Source organism: Physeter macrocephalus, chromosome 21, assembly GCF_002837175.3.
Source record: "Physeter macrocephalus isolate SW-GA chromosome 21, ASM283717v5, whole genome shotgun sequence".
Lineage (NCBI taxonomy): Eukaryota > Metazoa > Chordata > Mammalia > Artiodactyla > Physeteridae > Physeter > Physeter macrocephalus.
This window is the reverse complement of record NC_041234.1, coordinates 36,079,409-36,094,851: the sequence shown is the minus strand read 5'-3', so window position 1 is coordinate 36,094,851 and position 15,443 is coordinate 36,079,409. Positions and strand designations below refer to the sequence as shown.

General features: G+C 38.1%; 1 protein-coding gene across 10 annotated transcripts in view; it reads right to left on the bottom strand.

Moving 5' to 3' along the window:
• RRAGB (Ras related GTP binding B) overlaps window positions 1-13,476 on the bottom strand; it is a 51,634-nt gene extending 38,158 nt beyond the window's left edge. For 4 of the 10 annotated variants that reach the window (XR_003677902.2, XR_008616380.1, XM_055081824.1 and 1 more), the window contains exons 1-5: window positions 12,796-13,441; window positions 11,942-11,975; window positions 8,066-8,165; window positions 3,632-3,715; window positions 1,655-1,721 (exon numbers count right to left, since the gene is read on the bottom strand). Coding sequence is in view for 8 of the 10 variants with exons in the window: in XM_055081824.1 (XP_054937799.1) it covers window positions 1,655-1,721; window positions 3,632-3,715; window positions 8,066-8,165; window positions 11,942-11,975; window positions 12,796-12,887 (377 nt within the window). In the remaining 2 variants the exon portion in view is untranslated. Of the gene's footprint in view, window positions 1-1,654; window positions 1,722-3,631; window positions 3,716-8,065; window positions 8,166-11,941; window positions 11,976-12,795 lie in introns of all 10 variants that reach the window. The other 6 variants (XM_007117190.2, XM_028482745.2, XM_055081823.1 and 3 more) reach the window with 6 other exon arrangements.
• Between the last annotated feature and the right edge of the window lie 1,967 nt (window positions 13,477-15,443).

The following is a 15,443-nucleotide window of genomic DNA, read 5'->3' as shown; positions in this document are numbered from 1 at the left end:
AAGGGGGTCAATTGTATGCTGATGATGGATAGAAACTAAATTTTGGTTGTGAGCATGCTGTAGGGTATACAGAAGTAGAAATATAATGTTGTACACATGAAACATGTTATAAACCAATGTTACCTCAACAAAAATTAAATCTTAAAAAATAGACAAAAATAAAACAAACAAATAAAGGAAAGAAAAAAGATTATATTTACTTTGAAGGTTTTTGTCATAGCCACCAAATACTGTGTATGCTAATCTACTATGGTGTAACTTTCAATGCTTTGCTCACTGTGTGGTACATGGTAGGTGATCAATAGATGTTTGCTGAATGAATGTTGAATAGATTTCTAGAAAACCAGAATAATCAGTGAACTGGGGTGGGGGTTTCTGGTGAATTTAATTTTCTACATTTCTGGAAGCTATCCTGAAAATCTATAGATTTTCTTTCTTACAGGAAAGAATCTAGCATGAAACCTGGCATATAGCATGCTTTCAATAAACAGCAGTTCCTTTAAAAAAAATCATGAACCTAGCTTCTAGTCCTACACTTTGCTATTAAGTAGCTGTGCCTTATCTGTAAAAATGACAATAACATGTTAGTGCCTAAAAGCAAAGAACTTGAACTAATCTCTTGACACAGATTACAGAATTGGAAGCAATGATACTGCGGAAGGATTTACATGGAGAAAGCTACTAGGCTGTTATCCATCTGCTAGCAATAAGGAAGTCATTTTCTTATTTGTTATTCTTTCAACAAATATTCATTGAGCACCTACTCCATGGCTGGCTCTATACTAGGAGCTGGGAGACACTGAGCTAATTATAACATTTATTTATTTTATAGGTACTCTTGAGATATATATATATATATATATATATATATATATATATATATATAATGTATATAGAATATATATATACACACATATATATACATATATATAATCTTAATCATCAAAACAACCATACGAGTTGGTACTATCATTATTCCTATCATACAGATGAAGAAACTGTAGCTCAGAGTTTAAATTATCTATCCAACATAACACAGCTAACAAAGCTGAGATACAAACCCCAATCTAACTCCATACCTTAGGCTCCTAACCACTGTGCACTACATGTTGCTGCTTCAGTACAGAGACACAAGGGAGCACCATATGCACAGTGAATGTGTATTTATGATAGGATATTCTGGAAGTGTCCTGGACATGAGAGGAAAAACTCTCCTATTCCTCCAACAGTGGGAAACTAAGCTGGAGAACTGAGGTCCAATCAACAGTGCTTAGACTGCCTGGAGATAATTATTGAAATAACAAAGAATGAGGCAGTATGGTGTGATGGCTAAGAGCTCAGGACTGGTGTTAGGCCACCTGAGACAGAAACCTAATTTCTTCACCAGAAAAATAGAAGAATGTTCGATCTCATACTACAGATACCTAGATACAGCTTGTGTGAGTGCTGCTTAAACATGTCACATACAGAGGGCATTTTCACAATGACATGAAAGTCAGAGATCTTTATTTAATCAAGTGCCAATTCTGAAGTAATTTCTATCTAATGTAGCTATTACAAATGATAATTTCTTTAATGTATTCTCTGTGCTGATTATACTAGATGCCATGATTATTGACATTGGCCTCATGAAGATTAAGCAGATGGTACTTACCCACCACAGTCCCACAGGTTCAATACCAGGTTTCCCAGAAATCGAACATGAGAATGTTCTACATCAACTGGAAGACAAACATGACAAATCTAGTAATTGTAGCATGTGAGACGAAATTCAAATTAACCCATGGAATTTAGAAGGACCAAAGTGGAGTGAAATGCTCAAAGCTACAACAAGAAGGTGATTTTCAGCTTAGTAGTGTGGTTTAGTGGCAAGGTGGGCACCTAAACTACCCTGAGCTACAGAACTGGCTCTCACGTAAGTCGTTTTACTTTTTAGTTGTTTTAGTGCTTAGAGCAGAAACAATCTCCAATTATAATACTGTTAAAATTTCAACATGTAAGACAGAGACATATACCATTTAATAGCTCTTTTCTGACCCATAAACACCCTCCACAAAAAATTTAAAAATTAAAAAAAGACAACAAAATCCAAATACAAAACAAACATAAAACATAACCAAACTCACTCCCTCTATTGATTTCCTTATTTTGGTTAATGACCCTACCATTTTCCCATTTTGAGGGGGTCACTTTGACTCCTCTGTCCACATTCAATTCATTGCTATTCTTTTGCAATCTCTCTCAATTCCACTCTTTGTTTTACACCCTGCTACTAACATTAAGGAAGGCCCTTACCTTCTCAAGCCTATACAACTACAGTAGCTCCATAATTACCTCCCACCAGGAAGCCTTACTCACTTTACTTCATCCTATAGGCTACTGCCAGATTCATCTTCTTAACACTACTTTGAACATGTCACTCCCCATTCAATAAACTTTCAAGGGCTCCTCCATACCTACACAGGGGGCATTCAAGGTCCTTCAGAATTTGGCATCCAATCTACCTTTATGTTCCCCAATGATTCACATTAATGAAGCCTTTTGCTCCAGTCCAATTTGGTTTATTCATAGTCCTCCTAAGCCCCTCTACCACCCCAACCTCCAACATACCTTACATCAGGGGTCGCAAACTTGCTAATAGGAGCCAGGCCGGTAAACGTACAAGAGTGAAGTTGATCATATATGGAGAGTAAATATCCACCCAAGGGGACGATGGAGTGGGTAGCAGTTACACAACTCTAGCTCATTTGCCATGCAGGAACGTGGGCTCAGGATTACCAGATCTTTAAATTTTTCAATAGTAGTAGGAAATCCAGATTTTCTTTGGAAACTTTTACATATTGATAACTAATTCCAATTTTTCTAAAACATTACACAGGCCAAACAAAACACATCTACAGGCCTTATCCAGCATACAGGCTGCCTGTTTGCGACCTCTGCCTTACACTTCCCTCCCCACCCTTTACTTTGCCTACTCTGTCCATCTGCCTAGAAAGTCCTCCCCACCTTTCTTCCAAAGTTAGATTCATCTTCTACGAACCAGCTTAAATCCCACCTCCTCTAAAAGCCCTGCCTGGCCACCCCCACTTACCATCATCACTCCCTCTGAATTCATTTAAACATTTATTAAGCATCTACTCTCTGCCAGGCACTAAAAAATCACAAGGAACAATAATGAAAATTTTTATCCTGGAAATTTCACAAAGTCTAGCAATTATCATCTTTACAATTTATGTAACAGTTAAACATCACACAGTGGTGCTTCTTCTATGACTACCTTGAAGCTGTTGCTTAAATTGACTGCTATCTAACTTTTGTGCAATTTTATCTTCTCATAAACTAGATTACAAGCAGCAAAGCATTACTTAAAAAAAAACATGGGCATTGGAGTCAGTTCTTAGTTCAAATACCAGCTCTACCTCTCTGTGTGACCTTGGGTAAGTCACTTAACCTCTGAGTATTAGTTTCCTCTTCTGTTAAAAAAAAAGGTGGGAGGCATACTATTGACCTCACATTACTGTGAGGATTACAGGAGTTATCATACATCAAGTGCCTGGCACGTAGTAGGTGCTCAAACTACTTCCCTTCTCCCCTTTACTTCCCCCTCCTTGGAAAAGGAATCATATCTTACATGTCTTTGTATTTCCAACAGAGTCTACGAGAGAGTAGGTGCTCAAACTGCTATTAATTTGAAGACTATGTAAACGGTCTAGTACTAAAAAATAAAATGGAAAGAAGTGCTACTGAGAAAGGGAAAGACAATAATAAAAGAAGTGACAGGATTCAGCGACTGTTTAGATATGGAGCACATGGGATAGAAATCTGGTTTCTACTCCCATCACATAGAAATTGTTCTCATCAAGTGACCAATGGCCCCATTACAAAATCCAATGGACTTTTTAGTCCTTGTCTTACTTTCTGCAGCATGACACTGTTGACTACTCTCTTCTCAAAAAATTCTCTTCTCCTGGCCTCTGAGAGCATACCTATAACCTCTCTGGCAGGTCCTCTTTCACAGGCTCCTATTCTTCTTTCTGTCCCTTAAATGCTGGAGTTCTTCAGGATTCTATCTTTGGCCACCTACTCTTCTCTCTATGTATTCTTTCCCCCAGGCAAGCTAATCAATTCATATAATCTTATTTACCATTTGGATACTGATAATCCATAAACATGTGTCTAAAATACAGATTTCTCTCTTCCCTTTCTGAATCATATACTGGACATCTTTACTTGCATAAACCACAAGTATACCAAACTCAATGTAACCAAATATAACTCATCATCTGCCCATTCTTCCCACAAAATCTATTCCTCTTTTAGTCCTCCTTAACTAAGTAAATTTAGCCAGTTGCCTAAGCCAAACACTAAGTTTCATCCTTGAGTCCACTCTTTCCCCCATCATTCCCCCCAAACCTACCAGCAAGTCATATTGACTCTACCTTTTAAATATCCCCAATACATTTACTTTTCACCATACCCACTATTACCACCCTAACCCAAGTTAAGCCCCTATCATCTCTTACCTGGTCTACTAAAAACAGTTCCCTAATCTGTCAATCTGTTTCTTCCCTTGCCTCCCTCCAATCTATCCTCTATATTACAGGTATAATGATCTCTCCACAGTGCAGATTTTATTTCATTCTTCTTTAAAATGAAAAAAAAAACATGTCTCTGTCTATTTATGACTGTATACACCGAGAAAACATAAGGCCAAAAGGATAACCTCAAATTACTAATGGTGGTTGTCCCTAGGAAGTAGGCCTGAGAATGAGGGACAGAGTAGACTTTCTACACTTCTGCAGTGTTTGAATCTTTCACAAGTATTACTTTTCTAATTAAAATTGAAAATTAAAAATACTGAATCTGATTATATTACTTTTCTGTTTGAAACTCTCTAAGGGTTGCCCTCTACCCTCAGTTTAAACTACCTGACTTGGCTTATGGGGCATTTTATGATCTAACCCCCACTTTCTGCCTCCCTCTTTAGTCTCAGGTCTCCTATAGGGCCCTCTGGCTCTCCTAATCTTCCTGTCCTGCTATCATAACAGCAACTGAAAAGAACCAAGAACAGAGCTTTGGGAAATCACATACACTTATGGGGCAGAAAGAAGAAAATATTCATTTTTTTAAAAGGAAGGGATGGTTAAAGATAAAGGAATAAAACCAGGGTAATAAAGCATTCAATAAAAGCCAAGGGATCAGAGAATTTTGAGAAGGCAGGAAATCTTGGAGCCGTCAACAGTGTTTGAGACTAAAATACTTCATAATCACATTTTTATTGACAAGTTTATTATTCCAACAAACACATTTTAACAGCCCCCTGATAAATGAATACCACCATTCTGTATCCTTACTTCAAATGTCAAAACACAGTACACTCTAAGTTTAACAAAATGAACCTGGACTTTTTTCAGGAATGACAAACTAGAGAAACACTAAAACATTCAAGGTGATATAATATTTTAGAATAAGTACTCTTTCACTATTTTTAAAGAAAATCAGCAACTTCACAAAAAGGAATAGTAAGTAAAAATCAATACACTATATGTATTTTTAATTAGTCTATAAGTTTAGCAAGTAGAACCAAGACCTTTCTTCAGCAATGACAAACTAGCTAGTGATACACTAAAGCATCAGGCCAACATAATATTTTGAAGTATACTTTTATCACCTTTAAGAAATACAGTACTTACTAACAAAGTATTATCGAGATATTCTTAAGGTCAAGAGCCCTGTCCCATCCACAGGAAGCTCCAGCAAAACACTTGTTAAAATAAATGGCCTGCTTCATTTACAGGGCTCATATAATTTGCAACATTCTGTTCATAACTTTTAATGAATCTGCTAGATTATTTCAAAACTATTTAATAGCTTGACCAGCTTTGAAATTTGGGTTTTAAGACTATTCACCAGACTTAGGTAGTCAATCAACTCTGCTGATTAGCTAAAAACAAAAATATTAATTGGACTAGAAAAAAGTACATCAATGAAATGTGCAGAATTTAAAACATAAACAGAAAGAAGTCTGCCAGGAATTGTGACTGTAGAACAATGAATAAAGCAGGAGCATAGATTGACATTCTAGCTCTAACACTTATGAGTTGCGTGACCTTAACTTCTAAGTCATACTTTCTTCACCTATTAAAATGAAGTTAATATGAGAACTAAAGTAAATAAAACACCATACAATAAACATTAGCTTCCTCTGATCTACTGAAACCATGTGATTATTAGGTCTAGATATTAAATTCGGAAAAACAGAAAAAAAATAAAATACAGCAAATCAAAACAGTGAGAAGTTTGGACAGGTACTTTCTAGAAGGAAGTCTCTTGAGGCACAACAGGCCATAGGACCCTGTCCTGACCAAAATTTTTGATAAATGACTTAGATGAAAACTAGATGAGATGCTTATCAAGTGTACAAACTACACAAAGCTAGGAAGGATAGCTAACATATCAGATGAGAGAATAAGTAGCTGAAATGAAAATAGGATCCAGCCCCTTTTCTATGGATAAGGAAACTGAGGCCCAGTGAGATAGTAACTTGTTCTGGATTTAAGTTAACCTTTCATGGGCTAAAACAATCAAAACTGAATAATTTAATAGAGATAAGCATTTATTCTTAGGTTCAAAATATTAACTCCACAAGAATCAGAAGGAGGATATGTTGTTTTAATAAAAATATATGTGAAAAGGAATTTTCTTTTTTTTAGTATGACTCAGTATGATGAAGGCTGCTCCACAGGAGAGTAGGGGCTAGACTGTGCTAACAGTAGTGTAATGCCCATAGAACAAGAGATGTAACAGTCCTACTCTGCTCTGACTAGACCACATCTTCATTTAAGTCTCATCACTAAAAAAATATAGACATATTCTAACAACTCCTTAAAAATGCTTCAAAATGATGTCAAACGAGGAATAGATGAAGGAACTGGAGATATTTAACTTAAGGAAGATAAGATTTGGGAGGCAAGGAATGGCTAGGATAGATTGAGACATTAATCATACTAAAATATTTGCAGAGGCTCAGGAGAACAGAAAGGGTACCAGCTAACAGAAATAAATGGAAATAGATTCAGGGCTCTAAGAAATAACTTTCTAATCATTAAAGCTTCCCTAATTATGAGAGTCTGTTCTACACTCCAAGCCTGTTAAGAACAGAAATGAGGTTTCCTTCTCTTTTGTATCCTAGGTTCTGGAACATAGGGTGTTTTAAAAATGTTTGTTGTTCTTGAAACCAGAGATACCTTATGAAGTAGTGGGTGGCTTGTCCCTAAAAGTGTCCAAGATGCTAGCAACCCAGATAGGAAAATTTGAAAGCCAGGTAGAGCAATGGTTTCGTCACCTAGAGGCCAAGGACCAAGGAAGAATCCAGAAGTCCTTAGGTGCTACAAAATGAAAAGGCGTTATAGCCTAAAGACAGAAAGGGTCTCCCAGGAGCATAGATCCACTGAACTGGCAGCCATGGCAGCCCAGCTAGCCTATACTAAGAAACCAGATTTAACATTCAAACCATAAAGGGCAAGGAAACATTTCTCAAGTCAAAGCTATAACTCCAAAGAAAACATCTATATGTATCCAGGAAAAGAAGTAGCAGAGTACAGATCTGGGTAACCTCCCTCTGACAGCCTCCCAAACCCAACAATTTACCTTTTAACGAAGACTAGGACTACTGCTTTATAAAATCTTAGATTTTAATGTTATGCTTGTTAATGCCTATAAATTAATTTCTGTTTATATAATATCTGTTAAAAACAAACACCCTCCCCCTCCTAAAAAATGAACAAACAAAAGGACCCCTATGCTTGTTGAGAAAGAGCAGGATAAAAACGAAGTTGGACAAGGTTATCCTGTTTGGTAAGCAACCTAGAAAGAAAAGAACCTCCCCAAGACAGCAAGCAGTAGTAACCAGAATTAGGTCACATCCTTCTGAGAAGGAATGAAAAAAAAAGAAACATGCTCAAAAACAAATCTGTCAATCTCTGCATCCCCAAGTTACTGCAACCAAGTGTGTTATGCGAATTATTAAGATCACCTGACTTTACAATAAGATAAAACATCTTACTTGTTGCACCAAGGCGACGTGTGTCTCTTGCAATATAATTTGCAAAGATAATAGACCTCATGCTGGTCTTACCAGACCCACTTTTACCCATCAACAGCACCTAAGGACAAAATGGGAAAAAAGAAAGGAAAGAAGTCAGCAATCAAGAGCAAATCAAGTCTAAAGGGATCTATTTCTCTCTTGAACTTGATGTTTCACTGAAGTGACGGTACTAATAACCTAGAGTGGATACTTGTAACTGACTAGTTCTCTGACCAGTGGTGAATACACAGGTACCGAGAATTCCAGAGGCCAGCCACTTACCTGTCATGAGTCACACATTCTCTTGGTGATAGAATCACAGTGAATTTATTATGCTATTAATATATACTATCATGCATTCAGTACTATGTTAGCAAAACATCAACTTGAGAGGAACTCTCATAATGTAATGTTTTATGCACTGAACTATCTGGCAGCGTATTTCAGTATAACTGAAAGTTCTTTCTCCTCCTCAGGATCAACCTTACCACCTCTGCCCTTAATTTCATCCCTTTTACTTACCTTCATGATTTTGTTCCATTAATTACTCTTTTCTTTTCAAGAGTGTCCCATCGCCTACAGGATCAAGTCTTTAAACTACATATAAGACCCTCCTTGATCTGGCTTTTCTACTCCTCTGCCCTCATCTTCTGACCCTCCTAGCCTGGAACTTGTCGAGTCCAGCCATACTGAACTGAAATGCTTGTAGTCCCTTTGATTGCTCCAGGTCTTTTTTTCGTGCTGAACTCTGCCAGTAACTTTCCACTCCCTTTTCTTCCTTCAGCTAAGCTCCACTTACCCTTCAAGTCTTGGTTCAGTAATCATCTCAAGAACTTCTCTGATCCCAATGCCCTAGGCTGGCTTAGATGTATTTCACCTCTGTCCTCCCATGACACTCTTATGACACTGCTAAGACCATAATGCATTGCAGTTATCCAATTTTTTTTTTTTGGTCTCTCACGAGACTCTGAGCACCTGAATGGCTCAGGTCAAAGGGAAAATCCCCTTTCACTCTTCAGTGCCTAACATATAACAGATGCTCAAAATATGTTCATCAAAAGAATGCACAAGCTATCAAAACAAAGATATAAAACAAGCAATTTTTTAACAATGGAAAGGGTGAAGGTAAACACCTTCTTGTCAATGACAGCATTTAATAAAGACAGAAAAACAGCTATCAAAAATGCTGTAGGGCTTCCCTTGTGGCGCAGTGGTTGAGAGTCCGCCTGCCAATGCAGGGGACACGGGTTCGTGCCCCGGTCCGGGAAGATCCCACGTGCCGCGGAGCGGCTGGGCCCGTGAACCATGGCCACTGAGCCTGCGCGTCCGGAGCCTGTGCTCCGCAACGGGAGAGGCCGCAACAGTGAGAAGCCCGCGTACCGCAAAAAAAAAAAAAAAAAAAAAAAAAAAAAAAAAAAAGATAATTTTGAATGAAAAAAAAGTAAGACATTGACCGCAAAAAAAAAAAAAAAAAAAAAAAAAAAGATGCTGTAGATTCTTGCACTAGGGGGGAAATTGGGCGAGGTAACTTTTAAGAGTCTTTTCTAACTCAAAATTTATGAAATATAATTCCAATTACATTGATTTTCAAATGAGAGGATACATGTTCTATCTTCAATTCCAAGATATTTTATAAAAATTTCTAATTACAAACATAGGGAGTATTAATAAAAGGGTACTGCACTCAGGCTTAATCTATTTAGCGATATAACTTTATCTCACTAAGGAAACGTTACTGAGGAGATAGTCTAAAGTTGTTAGAAAAACGTTTTGCTTTTATTCTTTATCATTTACAAATTTCTGGTATTTTTAGGCATCCTTGTTGATAGCAACTTTAGACCGGCTCATCAAGAACATTTCCTTAGCAAACTGAAGTTATATAACTGACTTATTAGATAAAGTTAAGGCTAAATACAGTGTATTTCTTTTTTTTGTTAATTGAAGTATAGTTGATTTACAATATTGTGTTAGTTTCAGGTGTACAGCACAGTGATTCATTTTTTTTTGCAGATTATATTCCATTATAGATTATTACAAGATATTGGGTATAATTGCCTGTGTTATACAGTAAATCTTTGTTGCTTATGTATTTTGTGTATAGTAGTTTGTGTCTGTTACTCTCATACCTCTGATTTGTCTCTCTCCCCTTTGTAACCACTAGTTTGTTTTCTATGTCTGTGAGTCTGTTTCTGTTGTGTATATAGATTCATTTGTATTATTTTTTAGATTCCACATATAAGTGATATCATACAGCATTTGTCTTTCTCTGACTTATTTGACTAAGCATAATATTCTCTAGGTCCATCCATATTGCTGCAAATGGCAATATTTCATTCTTTTTTATGAGCTTTTGTTGTTTAAGAAATCTTACTTTAATAGCTTATGAAAGACTTATCAAGGCTAACTGTATTAAGTACTCATCTAAGTGCTCTACTGGCATTTGCTTGTTTAAAAACTTCATAATAATTCTATGAGACAGGTAACCTTATTATCACCATTTTATAAATGGAGAAACTGAAAGCCCAAAAGATTCAGAAACTTACTCTAGAACTGTGCCCTTATCGATTCTTCTTAAACCCCAAGGTGGGGCACAGTACCATAAGAGCACAAGGGAAGGAGTGTTCAATTCCATTTGGAGAACTCACATGAAACCTAATAGTGATAACATTTGAGTTGGGTTCAACATAAATGTGCACGCAGAGGCCTGTGTAGTGTGTGTGTATGGCTGGCACAATATGCAAATTAATTTGTAAACTTGGAGAAAAACAGATTCTGCATGGCTATGATAGTGTGCAAAGGTATGGCTGATGGTTTAGTCAGGAATAGATTTTTAAAGGGCATTCTATGAGATGAAATCTTTTGGATTGTATTCTATGGGCTTCAGGAAGTTACAAAATTTCTTAAATATGTGAATGACTTACTTAGATTTCTAAATTAGAAAAATTAAATCTGATAGCAAAGAAGGGGACAAGACTCAGTGAGAGCATGTAGAAGGTTCCTACAACAGTCAAGGAAAGAAGACAGATATTGACTAAGCATAATATTCTCTAGGTCCATCCATATTGCTGCAAATGGCAATATTTCATTCTTTTTTATGAGCTTTTGTTGTTTAAGAAATCTTACTTTAATAGCTTATGAAAGACTTATCAAGGCTAACTGTATTAAGTACTCATCTAAGTGCTCTACTGGCATTTGCTTGTTTAAAAACTTCATAATAATTCTATGAGACAGGTAACCTTATTATCACCATTTTATAAATGGAGAAACTGAAAGCCCAAAAGATTCAGAAACTTACTCTAGAACTGTGCCCTTATCGATTCTTCTTAAACCCCAAGGTGGGGCACAGTACCATAAGAGCACAAGGGAAGGAGTGTTCAATTCCATTTGGAGAACTCACATGAAACCTAATAGTGATAACATTTGAGTTGGGTTCAACATAAATGTGCACGCAGAGGCCTGTGTAGTGTGTGTGTATGGCTGGCACAAAATGCAAATTAATTTGTAAACTTGGAGAAAAACAGATTCTGCATGGCTATGATAGTGTGCAAAGGTATGGCTGATGGTTTAGTCAGGAATAGATTTTTAAAGGGCATTCTATGAGATGAAATCTTTTGGATTGTATTCTATGGGCTTCAGGAAGTTACAAAATTTCTTAAATATGTGAATGACTTACTTAGATTTCTAAATTAGAAAAATTAAATCTGATAGCAAAGAAGGGGACAAGACTCAGTGAGAGCATGTAGAAGGTTCCTACAACAGTCAAGGAAAGAAGACAGATATGACCACAAATATGCTTCCTGAACAGTAACTTCTTACCTTTACCTTCATGTTTTTGATGTACCTAACACATCTTACCTTTTTCTTCATGGCTGTATTTGGTAGCACCCACCTGCAGATATAAACCAAAAGACAGAGTTTCCATGATCCAGTTGCCTTAGAAATTGGAATTAACGAAGAGGTGCAAAAGAGCACATTTAGCACAACAGCTGAGTACAGCTGTGTGTGGGACCTCAGTTAGGTAGAGGCCCTCATTTTCCTAAATTCTAAAAATGGGTTTATGCTCCCTCTCCCCTAATTATGTGCTCAGGAAATAGCTCATAGGAAGATTTATTTAGGAATATAAATGAGCCATTAAAATTCAAGATTCAATTTTTTATCACCTTAAAAAATTTATCAAAGCAATATTTACAAATGCTTTAATAAATCAAATATTGTCATATTTGAATATCCTGTTTTTCAAAGTCAGCATATTTCTAAAAATCTTAAGTCCTTCAGCTGTCCTTCCAAGTCGTAGTTCACTCATCACAGGCACAAAGTATATAAATTCTCAAATTCAGGTATAAACTGGCACAGAAAGCACTCTCGAGCCACTGATCTCTGCCCAGGAAAAGCCAACCCTATTCCTAGTCTTATCGTCAACATGATGAGGTAAAAATCTCCTTTATTGACAATTCAAAGCAATTCAGAACTGCCTCCTCAATTAGAACACTTCCCCCTCCCCGGAGTGATATCAGGCCTGTCCTAAGGATTGTTTCTCCCCAGTTAGCAACCAGACCTCTTGCTAGTTTATCCAATCACCAAAAGCAACCTTACTGGTAAATCGAAAGAATTTATCATAGGTGGGGTATTCTAATTCACAATACTCTCTTCAGTTAGAACGTCCCCCCTGCCCCCTCCCTTCCAGGTTTGACTTAATACCCTTCACCCACCCAAGCGATCCTTCCGGTTCCCCTATGGGAGGATCCATTCTCGTCCCCAGATTCTCTTTCTCCATCTTTTTCTCAGAGTCAGATTCTTCCATCGTGCAACAAGTCCTTTCCAGTCCCTTCTAAATCCGCAGTACTCTCTCTGTTTTTTTTTTTTTTCCTGTTCACCCCCTCAGCCGCCTATTCTCCTTGCCTGCAGCCCTTAGGCCTGCTCTAGTCTTGCCTCCACCTTTGTCCACTGGGGGGCTGCTTTTCCCCACCGTTACCTTTACCGCCTCGAACTTGGCCTCAAGGCACCGCCGAGCTGGCCAGCTCAATGGCTAAGTGATTCGGTGATGCAAAGGAAGAGATGGAGGATGAGAAGGAAAGAGGGATGGGTGGGGGGTTCGTTTCGAGTTTGGGCCTCAGGCCCCAAGGTCTCGAAACCCAAAGGGGACTTCACCCGCAAAGAGGTGGGGACGAGGAAGGCGGAGGTGGCATAAAGAACAGACCCGTGCCGTAGGCACTAAGCGATGAATGCCTCAGTCGGCTCGTTTTTCCCGAGCCTCACCGCTCAGGAGAGTCCGCCGGAGGTTGCGGTGGCTACGACCTTACCGCCCACCCTTTACGAGCGCAGGTACCTCACCGCAGCCACCCTACTGCAGGCCAGGATCACGTGGACACCTGCCGTAAACCCGGAGCTTGTCACGTGACTGCCGCTTCCCTAGGGGCGGGTGGGCTGAGAAGAATACCATAGAGATTGGGCGGAGAAAGAGCGCCGCCGGTCGCCATCACGTGGCCCGAGCTCTTACAAAGCCACAGGCTGGGTAGGGCGCTGCCAGCTTGAAGGGGCATTCATTGTAGGCCACCTGGCGCCACGCCCCCGCCTGCCGCGGGGAATTAAAGGAGCCGGTTGCAATTTTAGTGCCTTAAAGCTGGCCTTTTTTTTTTTTTTTTTTGTAACTGCTATTTCATTCACCCTTAACGTTTTTCAGTGGGGAAGGCCTAGCATTGTCTTTTTTTCTCCGTTTTTTAAGTCTTTGTTTTCCTGTTTTTGTTATTAGCCCCGTCCTTGTAACTGAGCTTGTAATTAAATGAGTTAATACATCCAAAGTGATTACGACTGTGTCTTTCACATAGTGCTCAATAAAAGTAATTATTGCTGGAATCAGGGATTCATCAGGAAATTTAGGACTTACTTATCTCCCCACTTTAAAACTGAAAGGGAAATGAATTATCATACACCATAGTAAAAGTCAATAGACAAAATCTAGAGTTGATGATTGAAGGACTACTGGTAGGCATATACATACTGTATTTAGATACAGAGACTACAAGAAAAAACGGCTGAAGTAGTTTAAAGGGGTTGCTTCTGGAGAGGGGCAGGAGATAGGAAGTGAGGGGACTTGCTTTTCATCTTATTCCCTTTTGTGATATATATATAGATATTATATATATAGATATATATTATATATTTAAACCACATATATATGTGATATATATTAATATATTTATGTATTTAAACCACATGTACATATTCTTTGAAACGAAAGGAAAGAAGGACTGGAGGGAGAGAAGGAAGGAAAGAAGGAAGGAAAGGGAAACTGGACAAAAATGGGGTGCTGTCTTGCCCCCAGATGTCCCATTTACCCTCCTATATGATCCTTTCTTACCACAACTGATATGCCTCAAGAAAAATTCATTGTATTCTGACCATGATTCCTTAGCCCTATCACTTGCTAAATCTTCGTCCTCCTCTCTACCACCGACCCCAAACCAGCTCCTGTTCTAATTTTCCCTGTGTGGTGAAAGACCCTGAGTCCCAAACCAGGAAGTCATTTTATTATTTTTTTCTTCTCGTTTTATTGAGATGTAATTGGCACACAGCACTGTATAAGTTTAAGGTGTACAGCATAATGATTTGACTTACATACATCATGAAATGATTATCACAATAAGTTTAGTGAATATCCTTCATCTCATATAGATACCAAATTAAAGAAATAGAAAAAAAATTTTCTTTTGATGAGAACTCTTAAAATTTACTCTCTTAACTTTCAAGTATGACAGCAGTGTTAATTATATTTATCATGTTGTACATTACATCCTTAGTACTTGTCTTATAACTGGAAGTTTGTACGTTTTGACAGCCTTAATCCAATTCCTCCTCCCCCCACTTCCCGCCTCACCTGGCCTCTGTAACCACAAATCTGATCGCTTTTGCTGAGTTTGTTTGTTTGTTTTAACTCATTCAACAGTGAATCTTTTTAAACATCTTTATTGGAGTATAATTGCTTTACAATGGTGTGTTAGTTTCTGCATTACAACAAAGTGAAGCAGTTATACATATACATATGTTCCCATTTCTCTTCCCTCTTGCGTCTCCCTCCCTCCCACCCTCCCCATCCCAGCCCTCTAGGTGGTCACAAACTACCTAGCTGATCTCCCTGTGCCATGCGGCTGCTTCCCACTAGCTATCCACCCTACGTTTGGTAGTGTATATTAGTCCATGCCACTCTCTCACTTCGTCACAGCTTACCCTTCCCCCTCCCCATATCCTCAAGGCCATGCTCTAGTAGGTCTGTGTTTTATTCCCGTCCTACCCCTAGGCTCTTCATAACATTTTTTTTCTTAGATTCCATATATATGTGTTAGCATACGGTATTTGTTTT